Source organism: Girardinichthys multiradiatus, chromosome 15 (assembly GCF_021462225.1).
Source record: "Girardinichthys multiradiatus isolate DD_20200921_A chromosome 15, DD_fGirMul_XY1, whole genome shotgun sequence".
Lineage (NCBI taxonomy): Eukaryota > Metazoa > Chordata > Actinopteri > Cyprinodontiformes > Goodeidae > Girardinichthys > Girardinichthys multiradiatus.
The window spans coordinates 650029-662386 of NC_061808.1; the positions used below are offsets into that span (position 1 = coordinate 650029).

Below are 12358 nucleotides of genomic sequence, written 5' to 3' on the forward strand. Positions count from 1 at the left end.
AACCTATGTGTGAGGACCATCTCAGGTCCAGAGAAATGGTGCTTCCTAAGAACCTGAAGCGGTCCACAGCTGACAGTGTTGTTGAGGATGGTGATGGGGGTATGTGGGGGTGGTGTTCTCCAAAGGTCATCATCATTCAGGGGAACATCTAGAACATGCAGGAGACCAGCTTTGGAGGACTGGAGCAGGACAGCTATCCTAAGCTAAGAAAAAACCTACATCTGGGACACTATATAATATATTTCTATGATTGTATGAATATTGTTAAATGTGACTGTTTGATTTTAGTGGCACAAATTTATATCTGTAAGAGTTTTTTAATAATTAGTTTACAAGAAGAAATGAAAATTTAAAAGTCAGATAAAATAAATCTAATGGCTTCTAATGTAAAAAGTCTCAATAAAAGAACATAAAAACTATTTCTATAATCAGTTTTTTTCAGTGTCTTATATGAAACTGTAACCTAATGCTGATGTTAAAACCTGATATTATCTCACATACTCCACATGAAGGATCAGAGCAGTTTAAATACAAACATGGTTTTAATATTTTTTGCCTAGTCTGTGGACATATTTAACAACTGCTTTGTTTGCAAACCCCTAAAATTCCTCTTTAAACCAGAGTCTTTGTGATTCTAGTGAAAACATGAAATCATTCATTCATTGGTCGACTGCAGCTGTCCGTAACTGGAGTTCTGACGTCCTGTTTGGTGTTTCCATGCAGGACCTCTGGGATATGTGAGAAACCTGCAGGTTACCGATCCCACCACCAGCACCTTGAACGTCCGCTGGGAGCCTCCTGAGGGAAGTGTACGTGAATACATCGTGATCTGGGAGCCAACTGCTGGAGGAGAGCAGGATGTGGTAAGAAGCTCTGTCCAGATGTTCATTCCTGACCGACATGTTTAACAAAATAAACTCACTGTCAGATTTAAATGAGAAAATCAGCTGTTTTCCTTTTTCACTGCTCCTCTGCTCTTCGTTTGTCATTGAGGGAAAGGTTGTCTTCTCTGCTGTTTGACCCAGTTTATTCAGTTCAGTAAAAATCTGAAGTTTTTTTCCTTTAATCAGTTCAAGTGTTTATATCTGATCTGGTAAATAGTCGCTTGTTGCAGGTCTTCCTAAAAAAGCAGTGGTCCTGAGCAGCTTCCATGTGGTATCCCACATTCAGTGACATAGTCAGTGTCCGAAAATCTGACTGCACCCAAATCTTCCCATTTCTGTCTAAAAGAACTTTATCAGAACCAACCCATCAAAAGAGAACTTTGCATGCTGAGATGTTATTGAGCTTGCCTCACCCTGTTGGAGGAACCAACCTGTCCAAAAAGGACTGATAGATCAGTGGAGATACAGAGTCTGCTTGAAGAATCGGATTCATCTGGAATATTGTTGACCTTGCAGATTTTTATCCCTTGTATTGTTTAACAGAAACTAAAGACATGCAGTGGGAAGTCATCTGGGTTTTAAAGTGACTGAAGTTCTGATTCTGTGCGGTCTGAGCAAATCCAGTGGAGGCGTACCAGTAAAGTGTGACATGTGTTCCTCTTTCCAAGCATGTGTCATGGAAAACATCCTTCTCTCTGCCTAAGACCGAAGAAATGACCATGAGATCTCAGTCTGCGTTTTGTGTGAATGAACACATAATTTGGTTGAATTTTGAAAGAACGGGAATTTTGTCAGGCAGTTGGGGGGATTAATGAGACAAACAGATTAACTGGATAAAGTAGCATAGCTTCTTTTCTATCTGAGATCAGAACCTGTCAACCTATTTCCTTTCCAGACACACTCAGGACCAAAGGTCCGACACATCGCTAATGTCCAAATTCCAGAGTTTGGCAAAGTTTAAAGGATGATTACAACATTTTACTGTGAATTTACTCAGATATTTCCATCAAAACCCACAGGGAGGAAGGAAGGGAAGAATAGATGGAAAAAACATTTAGACAACGAGACAAAGAATAAAGTCTTGAAATTCGAATGTCTTTCCATACTCCATACTTATAAAGACCTGGAAAATACTGAACTGAAATTCCAAACTGTGTCTATAATGCAGTTGATCCAGTACTCAGATGGTTCCCTTTTTTCTGAAACTAGGACCAGATCCCTGGAACCATCACCAGCACCATCCTGAAGAACCTGGAAGCAAACACAGAGTACACCGTCACTGTGGTTCCTGTCTACCCAGAGATGGAGGGAAAATCCATGTCTGAGAAGGGGAAGACTAGTGAGTGTGATTAGGGCTGGATTGTTTCACACAGGAAAACCCGGATGTATCAATAAATACAAACCAATACTCAATAACTAGAAACGCATAGCTGTGAGGCAAACCTGGCAGTCAACTTAAAAATTATCTGTGTCTTCTGGCCTGGAGGTCCTAAGTGTCTCCAGAGAGAAGCACCACCACCACCATCCAGAAGCTCAGGAGAGGAACATCCCGGATAAACATTTCCTCTGTTTAGTTAAAGAAGCCAGTTTAAAATCCTGAAGTCTAATTAAAATCCAGTGTCATTCCTCAGATCCGTTGGGTGGAGTAAAGAACCTGAAGGTGATTGATCCCACCATCAGCACCCTGACCGTTCGCTGGGACCCAGCGGTGGGAAACGTCCAGACTTACAAGGTCTTTTATGCAGCCAAGCCAAGAGGAGAAGAGAAAGTGGTAAAAATAGTTGTTTTTGTTTCCAAAGAGTGTCTTTTTCCTCCAATCAAATCCAGCGTTATTGTACTTCTGCTGAACGATGTTCCACAGGAAGAGGTTTCAGGCGGCACCACCACCACCATCCTGAGAAATCTGGATCCCGACACGCTCTACAACGTGGCCGTGGTTCCAATCTACCCCGACATTCAGGGAATACGACAGGAAGACAAGGGAAAGACAAGTAGGTAGACCGGAACTTTTCTGCTGTTTGAAGTGGGATGGTGGCTTCATTTGCTGGACCAGTGTGTTTACCAACCAGGAGACCGGTCCGATCTGTTGTCCTATCACGTGTCTGCAGCAAAGAGTTGTCTGTTACCAGGCTCCACTGACCCAGCTTGACTCCAAGGCCCAGTTCAGACCTGTCCTGTGTGACTGGGTCTGAGGTACCAGACTGACATACAGTTGTCGGCTGAGAGGCCAACAGAACATCAACATGATTCAGATACATGATGTTACTTGAACAAGGCCAGACATCAACATTGCTGAGAGTCATCTTAGAGGCTTAATAGACACAATATGAAAGAGTTGGTAGACAGACGTTAAACATTTTAACCCATAAAACAGCTGACGGGTCACTTGCACCTCCATTAGTTTATGCACATTGCTGATAGTGTGGTGACTGCAGCAGGTTTACATTAGCAGCGCTGGCTTTAGTACTGCTCGTTTAAAACCAAGAGCTGACAAGGTGAGGACGCTGCTTGAGAGGAGCTCATGTCGTCTCAAGACTAGTCAGCTCAGCCTCTGTTGGTGATCAGAGGGTCCTCTAACGTTTGCATTTATCTGCAAACGTCTTCATTTCCAACACGTTTTCTATCCCAGCAGCTTTTTCTCAGCCTCAGCAGCCTGATTCAACAGCAGGCCTGCTTGTTGTTGGCTTCAGGGATCTCTCTGAGCGTTCCTTCCCTGCTGTATCTTCTCACTCATTGCTGCAAACTGAGATAAACCTCTGTTTGCAGTCTGAAGTTTGCAGCATCACTTAAATCAACACCTTTAAAACAGGATGGGATAATGCTTTTTTGTTGCCAGGAATCTTGACAGATTTATTCCCAACGGAAGAGCTTGTGCTGGTTTGAGACTCTTGAGGCACTTCAGATGTTTGGATTGGTTTTACTGTGAAATATCATGAGTGGAGACGTATGATGGCTCCAGATTCTGTCTGCACAAAACTCTTAGTCTGTTTATCAACATGAACTGAAAGTTTATGGGGAGCACAAAGTTGTCCTGGAGAAGATTTCCATGATGGAAAGAACCCACGCTCCAGCACCCAGTGATCTTTCTGATGCTGATGTGGACTGGTCTTCTCAACACCTCCAGAGTTTGTGAATAATGAGGCCGACCCCACCCGTCCGGTGCGCGCCCTACACTATACATCAAACAGCTCAGAGTGATGTGTCTTCTTTCTTTCAGAGCCTCTGGGTGGAGTGAGGAATCTCCAGGTGACAGACCCCACAATCAGCTCCCTCAGGGTCCGCTGGGAGCCGGCCGAGGGCAACGTCCAGCAGTACAAAATCCTCTATGTCCCTGCAGCCGGAGGAGCCGAGAGCATGGTTGGTTCCTGTAATGATTTTATCTAAATTAAAGGAGAATTTTAAAATGAGTATATATGAGTATGATGGGGGTGATGGTGGCAGCAGTGGTCTGGTTTCGTCCTGTAACTGGTGGGTTGCCGGTTTGAACCCCAAATCTATCCGTCTCAGTCGTTGTGTCCTTGGGCAAGACACTTCACCCGACTTGCCTGCTGATGCTGGTCTGAGGGTCCGGTGGCTCCGATTGTATGGCAGCCTCACTTCAGTCAGTCTGCCCCAGAGCAGCTGTGGCTACAATGTAGCTCACCGCTGTCAGTGTGTGAATGGGTGGATGAATGGGTGGATGACTGGTTGTAGTGTGAAGAGTTTTGGGGTCCTATTCAAGTAAATGGCCTGCACTTGTATAGTGCTTTATGAAGTCACCAGAGACCCCAAAGTCTCAAAGTCGCTTTACAGTACATTTAGTCATCCACCCATTCATCCACTGACAGCGGTGAGCTACATTGTAGCCACAGCTGCTCTGGGGCAGACTGACAGAAGTGAGGCTGCCATACAATCGGCACCACCGGGCCCTCTGGCCACCAAACGGTGAGTGAGGTATTCTGCCCAACTAATTTAAAGCATTTATCTTCAAAAGAACTAAAGCTGCCAAAAATATTTAAGTAAAAGCTGTTAAGTTTTAGTGAGAAGCTGATGGTCAGTCTGACATTAAACAGATGATGATAATGGCAAAAACTGCAACTAAACTGAAGAGTCTTTAGAAGTAAAACGTCTGAACTTCCCTCCAAAGAAAACGGGTTTTATCAGAAAAAGTCCAGAATATTTATTAATAATACTTATTCCATTTGTTGGAACTAAATATTTGTTGTTCTGTTGGAATACTGAGCAGCTCAGGAATATTATCAGACAGTTGGACCTTTGTTTGAAAATGAAAGCAGAAGCTGATGTTGTGTTTCTCCTGAAGACTTCAGTTACTGGGCTGACCACCTACACGGTGCTGAGAGAACTTAGCCCAGACACCGAGTACAGAGTGACGGTGATCCCCGTCTACGCAGACGTGGAGGGAAAACTCATGTCGGAGAACGGAAAAACAAGTGAGTTTGGCCCAAGTTTGGAGACGGAACCTCTGCAGTAACTGAAGCAGGGAATGATCTAACTGCTCTGTGTGGTGTCCTCAGAGGCTCTGGGTGGAGTGAAGAACCTCCAGGTCACCGATCCCACCACCAGCTCCCTGAAGGTGCACTGGGAGGCAGCAGAGGGCAACGTCCGGCAGTACCGCATCTTGTATGTTCCTGCATCTGGAGGAGCTGAGGACATGGTGAGATATGCCACTGACTCTAAGGTTCCTTGTTTCAAAGGAGATGGGTCCATATCACCAGTGGACCAAACAGGTTCTGTTCTCGTTTTAAATCCTCATGTTCCTCCCTAGAAAGGAAGGAACGCTCAACAGACTTCTGCAAGAAGCTTGTTGTGATTCTGGAGCAGGTTCCAGATTTTATTATTAATTAACTGATTAAGTTTATATTTCTCTGGAGTCCAACCAAACCACACAGAACCATTCCTCTGTCCTACTGAACACACTCTGTTTGTCTGTGGGGTAACAGGAGCAGGTTTCGGGCGGAACCACCAGCACAGTCCTCAGGAACCTGCTGTCAGACACTCCCTACACTGTGGCTGTGGTTCCAGTTTACCCAGAAGGAGAAGGTCTGCGTCAGTCCGACAGGGGAAAGACCCGTAAGTACCGTCCCGGTTCTCATTCAGGGTTTGGTTGTAAATCAGTGCAGCTGCAGGCAGAATAAAGCTGGATCTCTGGTGATCCCGATGAGTCCTGGCCTCTTTTCTACTGAAAACTCGACCTTTGACCTTCCACTGAAACTATTCACTCTCAACTTTCCGCTGGTTTCTGCACTAATACAACCAACACTCAGATTTGGTCCATTTGCGGAGTTTTAACAAATGTTACCTCCAAGACTAAACCTTCATGGGAGGACTGCTATAATCTGCAGACTGGACCGGAACCGCTCCTTTAAACACAACGTAGTGGGACAGAAGACACGTTAAAGAGCTCTCAAAGCAGCTTAGGATAAATTTGATAATCTGAATGTGAAAAAACATCCTCTTAGTGGTGGTGTTCTGGTGTTTGGTGTCTCTGTAGTTAAGAACCATTTAGAGCCAAAGCTGGAGTCTGGTTTTCTTTACAGAACCAATAATAAGGATGTCCCCGTCAAGTTAAATAAAGTCTCTCAGTTGTAACGTTAGATTTATCAGTTCATCGTCATCAGCAGTGCGAGCATCTCTATAAATGCTGCGAAACACAATGCCAAGAAGGGAAGACATCAGCAATGATCACAGAGACCTGGGAAGGGTCATAAGGTCATCTCCAAACTATCTGAAGTCCATCATTCCACAGGGAGGACAGTTATTCCCAAGAGGAAAATATCTCAGACAGCTGCTAATCTCCCCAGGAGATTCAGCCCAACGTCAGAGCGTGAAGCTCAAAGAAATTATCAGAAACCCAAGAGCTGTAAAACTGCATCAGAGAGCTTTGCAGCAACCCAGAAGCTTGTGTCAGTGTGTTAAAATGTTTGGCCACCTCAACACCTCCAGCAGCAGCGACCCAGTCGTTCTCAGTGGAACCGGACCATCTCATATGCAGTGATGTTTTATCACCAGTAACTCTGTCCAGTTTCACTTCTTCAGTCCCAGGGGTTCCGTCACATTTTGTTTGGACAAAATAGGAATTCAGTCCAACACAGATGAAAGTCAGCATTACCTCCTCTGAGGGACAGATGATCATTTGGTCTCTGTCTGAAGGTATTATTGTGTTCTCCAAACTTCACCCTGGAGGTTTGTTCTGAAACATGCTGCATCTAATTTCCCTTTATTGGGAAAAGCTGCAGATACCAGGAGATCTGCACATCTGCTTCCATTTAAAATGCAACTAAAGGCTTTTTACATAAACCCAGAAGAATGCTGCTGCTCCCTCCTCACAGACAGCGTGAATTAAGCAGGAGACTTCTGCTGCCCTCAGCGTTTCCCCTTCACCTCTAATTTAACTGTTTCTGAAACCTGGTTTTATGCTGATAGTTAGTTGTGCAGCTTTTAGAGAATCAGCTGCAATCTGCTGAAAGAGGAAGAAGGTTAAACCAAGCCTAACTGTAGTTGGCAGTCTGCAGACATTGTCAGGAATTCAGTGAATCCTCCAGGGTGATCCATCAGCACTGAAGGATTGTTCTCTGCTAGTTTTCATGTGTTGTTGTTAAGTGGAGAAACATCAACTTCTCTTCGCTTCACCTTCTTTTCACCTCTTTGGCCTCTGCAGTTCCCCGAACGCCACCCAGGAACATCCAAGTGTACAACCCCACCCCCAACAGCCTGAATGTGCGCTGGGAGCCCGCCTCGGGCCTGGTGCAGCAGTACCGGGTAGCATACGCCCCCCTGACAGGAGTCAAACCCACAGAGTCGGTGAGTTTTTCACAGCAGGAGCATTAGCATTACTAGCATAGTCTTTAGCAGCAGCTTGACCTGTGGGCAGGAGGGGCTTCTCTGTGAAGAGCTGAAAATAACTTCAGCTGGGAGGTCACAACTAGGTCAGTCATTATGAACAGACCTGGAAATCAGATATATATGTGATCCAGTCTAGTTTAATCAGCTGCATCTTGTTCTTTCTGATGGATTTGTCTGTAAAGGCCAGCCCACAGGAGGAAACCTTCATATCTTGTTTTTCCAAATGTCTGAAGCATAAAACTGGAACAGAGCCACAGACCCGATCCTTTCAGAGATATTTTACTCTTTCTCTTATTCTTTAATTTCATTACATCAAAAGCTGAAGAACACTAAAGAGATACAGTACTGTGCAAATGTTTTAGGCAGGTGAGAAAAATGCTATAAACAAAGAAAGCTTTCAGAAATGGAAGTGGTAATCATTTATTTTCATCAATCAACAAAATTTAGTGAATAAACAAAAGAGAAATCTAAATCAAATCAATAATTGGTGTGACCACCCTTTGCCTTCAAAACAGCATCAATTCTTCTAGATAGATTTGCACACAGTTTTTGAAGGCACTCTGCTGGTAGGTTGTTCCAAACATCTTGGAGAACTAACCACAGATCTTCTGTGGATGGAGGCTTTCTCACATCCTTCTATCTCTTCATGTAATCCCAGAAACACTCCATGATGTTGAAATCAGGGCTCTGTGGGGCCAGACCATCATTTCCAGTGAGTCTTGTTTTTCTTTACACTGAAGATAGTTCTTCATGACTCTAGCTGTATGTTTGGGTTTGTTCACTTAGCATTTTATTAATTGGTGAAAATAAACAATCATCATGTATTATATTTCTGAAACATTCTTTGTTTTGGTTTTTTCACACCTGCCTAAAAGGTTTGCACAGTACCGTACACGTTCACTGTCTGAAACAGGTTTAAACTAGAAAAAGGCTGTAGTGTGGGTGGACATTGGTGAACAGTGGTGGACATCAGTGGACATTGGTGAACAGTGGAGGACATTGGTAGACAGTGGTGGACTTTAGTGAACAATGGTGGACATCGGTGGGCAGTGGTGGACATCGTTGAAAAATGGTGGACATTGGTAGACAGTGGTGGACATTAGCGAACAGTGGTGGACATTGGTGGACAGTGGTGGACTTTAGTGAACAGTGGTGGACAATGGTGGACATTGGTGGACAGTGGTGGACATTGGTAGACAGTAGTGGACATTGGTGGACAGTGGTGGACATTGGTGGACATTGTGGTGGACATTGGTAGACAGTAGTGGACATTGGTGGACATTGGTGAACAGTGGTGGACATCAGTCAAAAGTGGTGGACATCGGTGAACAGTGGTGGACATTGTTGAAAAGTGGTGGACATTGGTGGACATTGGTAGACAGTAGTGGACATTGGTAGACAGTAGTGGACATTGGTGGAATGTGGTGAACAGTGGTGGACATTGGTGGACAGTGGTGAACAGTGGTGGACATTGGTGGACAGTGGTGGACATCAGTCAAAAGTGGTGGACATCGGTGAACAGTGGTGGACATTGGTGGACAGTGGTGAACAGTGGTGGACATTGGTGGACATTGGTGGACATCAGTTAAAAGTGGTGGACAGTGGTGAACAGTGGTGGACAGTGGTGGACATTGGTAGACAGTAGTGGACAGTGGTGAACATTGGTGGACAGTGGTGGACATCAGTTAAAAGTGGTGGACATTGGTGGACTGTGGTGAACAGTGGTGGACATTGGTCAACAGTGGTTCACATTAGTGAACAGTATTGGACAGTGGTGGACATTGGTGGACAGTGCTGCACATCGGTGAACAGTGGTGGACATCAGTCAAAAGTGGTGGACATCGGTGAACAGTGGTGGACATTGATGAACAGTGGTGGACATTAGCGAACAGTGGTGGACATTGGTGGACAGTGGTGGACTTTAGTGAACAGTGGTGGACAATGGTGGACATTGGTGGACAGTGGTGGACATTGGTAGACAGTAGTGGACATTGGTGGACAGTGGTGAACAGTGGTGGACATTGGTGGACATTGTGGTGGACATTGGTAGACAGTAGTGGACATTGGTGGACATTGGTGAACAGTGGTGGACATCAGTCAAAAGTGGTGGAGAGTGGAAGGACTGGATTCAGTCCAGCCGAAGGCTCTGAAGCTTGTTTTGGAGGGGCTACATCAGGACTTACGGGACGGAATATTTCGGTGTGTGTAATTTATTCTATAAGGAACCATTCTTGAGGACCATGTGCATCCAATGGTTCAAGCATTGTATCCTGATGGCGGTGCCGTGTATCAGGATGACAATGCACCAATACACACAGTAAGACTGGTGAAAGATTGGTTTGAGGAACATGAAAGTGAAGTTGAACATCTCCCATGGCCTGCACAGTCACCAGATCTAAATATTATTGAGCCACTTTGGGGTGTTTTGGAGGAGCGAGTCAGGAAACGTTTTCCTCCACCAGTATCACATAGTGACCTGGTCACTATCCTGCAAGAAGAATGGCTTAAAATCCCTCTGACCACTGTGCAGGACTTGTATATGTCATTCCCAAGACGAATTGATGCTGTATTGGCCGCAAAAGGAGGCCCTACACCATACTAATAAATTATTGTGGTCTAAAACCAGGTGTTTCAGTTTCATTGTCCAACCCCTGTATGTTCAGGGTTGTTGTTCTTCTGGAAGGTGAACCTTCACCCTAGCCTGAGGTCCTCCGCAGCCTCTAACAGGTTTTCTTCCAGGATTGTTCTGGATTTAGCTCCATCCGTCTTCGAATCAACTCTGATTCGAAGACGGATGAAGCATGATGCTGTCACCACCATGTGTCACTGTGGAGATGGTGTGATCATGGTGATGTGCAGATATGTTTTTGGTTTCATCTCATCAGAGCACCTTCTCCCACATGGCTTTCTTCATGTCACTCTTCCATGTAGGTCAGATTTGTGGGGTGACTAACAGCTGTTCTGTGGGCAGATTCTACCACCTGATCTGTGGATCTGTAGCTCCTCCATATATACCATCTCCATGGTGCTGTTTGTGCTCTAAGGTTCTCCAACAAGCCTCTGATGCCTTCACAGAACATCTGCATGCAGACATGATGTAATGACACACATCTGGACTTGTTACTAATAATAAAGACAAATGTATTTAGGGGTATTTGAGTGAAGGGAGCTGGGTGATAACCACCTCACATAGATGTTCATTAATGAAAATGTTAAACTATCCTCTCCAGTTATTCTCTACTGGAGAAGGTGTGAAAAAGTTCAGGGGGTGGAAATACTTTTTCTCAGCTCTTTAACTTTAAACTTTCAAATACTGTTTGATTGTTGATCTGGGAGGAAACTAGTAATACCAGAGCTGGGTTGTTGTGATTCTCTGGTTTTTGTGCCAAGCCTGTTTGTTTCAGTGCTGATGTTCCTCAGCTCTCTGGCTGTAGATCATGGCTCCATCAATGCTGACATAAGGCAGAAATCCAGATGTGAGTTCTGTTTAAAGTTCGGACCCATCAGTGACATTGGTGATGACTCTGTTATGATCTGCCCTGGTGGTTCTGTGGATGGTTTAGGATCCCTGAAAGCCACAGGTTCCTCTAACTCAGCTGGTTTCATTCAGGCTGAATGAAACCAGACTCATGTTTTCAGAACCATTTAATGAAGTCAGACACGAATCCGGCTGCAGCTGACCGTCCTTCACTGATGCACTGATTCAGGAGACCAGAGTAAATCCCCACCTGCAGGTTTTCATCGGTCAGTATTCCTAAAGGACAATGTTCCTGATTGGACCCGAGTATCCCACATAGACAGGATTTGTTATTGTCACTGGTCAAAATGTTTGTCCTGCAGATGAGACTCACTGACCTGCAGGACCATTAATTCAATTCAATTCAGTTTATTTATATAGCACCAATTCACAACACATGTCGTCTCAAGGTTCTTCACAACAGTCAGGTTCATACATTCCAATTAATCCTAATCATTGAACAGTTCAGTCAGATTCAGTTATTTATTCAAATTGGATAAAAAGTTTTTCTATCTAAGGAAACCCAGCAGATTACATCCAGTCAGTGACTTGCAGCATTCACTCCTCCTGGATGAGCATGTAGAGACAGTGGACAGTCACTGGTGTTGACTTTGCAGCAATCCCTCATACTGAGCATGCATGTAGCGACAGTGGAGAGGAAAAACTCCCTTTTAACAGGAAGAAACCTCCAGCAGAACCAGAACCAGGCTCAGTGTGAGCGGCCATCTGCCACGACCGACTGGAGGTTTGAGAGAACAGAGCAGAGACACAAAGGGAACAAAGAAGCACTGATCCAGGAGTACTTTCTATGGGAAGGAAAAGTAAATGTTAATGGATGTAGCTCCTTTAGTCGTTTCATCTAGAAAGAAAGAACAGATAAACTCTGATCCAGTTTTCAAGGTTAGAGTCTGAAAGAGAGCACATAGAGTTAGTTACAGTAGAAGTTCAGTCAGTATCCATGTCTAGGAGAGAGAAAGGGTTAAACACTAAAAGACAGGGTCATGTGGATCATCTGTAGAAGGTGAGCATTAAGTTGTTGCCAGCAGAAGCTTGGACGATGCCCCTCTCCAGAAAGGTGTCACAGGTAGACACAGAGCCAGGCCAGGTGTAGCTT

The 12358-nt window shown here is 44.6% G+C and overlaps 1 protein-coding gene across 6 annotated transcripts in view; it reads left to right on the top strand.

Annotated features, from left to right (window-relative positions):
• col12a1b (collagen, type XII, alpha 1b) overlaps nt 1-12358 on the top strand; it is a 194940-nt gene that overhangs the window by 122056 nt on the left and 60526 nt on the right. For all 6 annotated transcript variants that reach the window (XM_047387817.1, XM_047387814.1, XM_047387815.1 and 3 more), the window contains 9 exons: nt 724-863; nt 2094-2223; nt 2516-2655; nt 2746-2875; nt 4102-4241; nt 5185-5314; nt 5399-5538; nt 5825-5954; nt 7543-7685. In XM_047387817.1, coding sequence (XP_047243773.1) covers nt 724-863; nt 2094-2223; nt 2516-2655; nt 2746-2875; nt 4102-4241; nt 5185-5314; nt 5399-5538; nt 5825-5954; nt 7543-7685 — 1223 coding nt within the window. The remainder of the gene's footprint in view (nt 1-723; nt 864-2093; nt 2224-2515; nt 2656-2745; nt 2876-4101; nt 4242-5184; nt 5315-5398; nt 5539-5824; nt 5955-7542; nt 7686-12358) is intronic.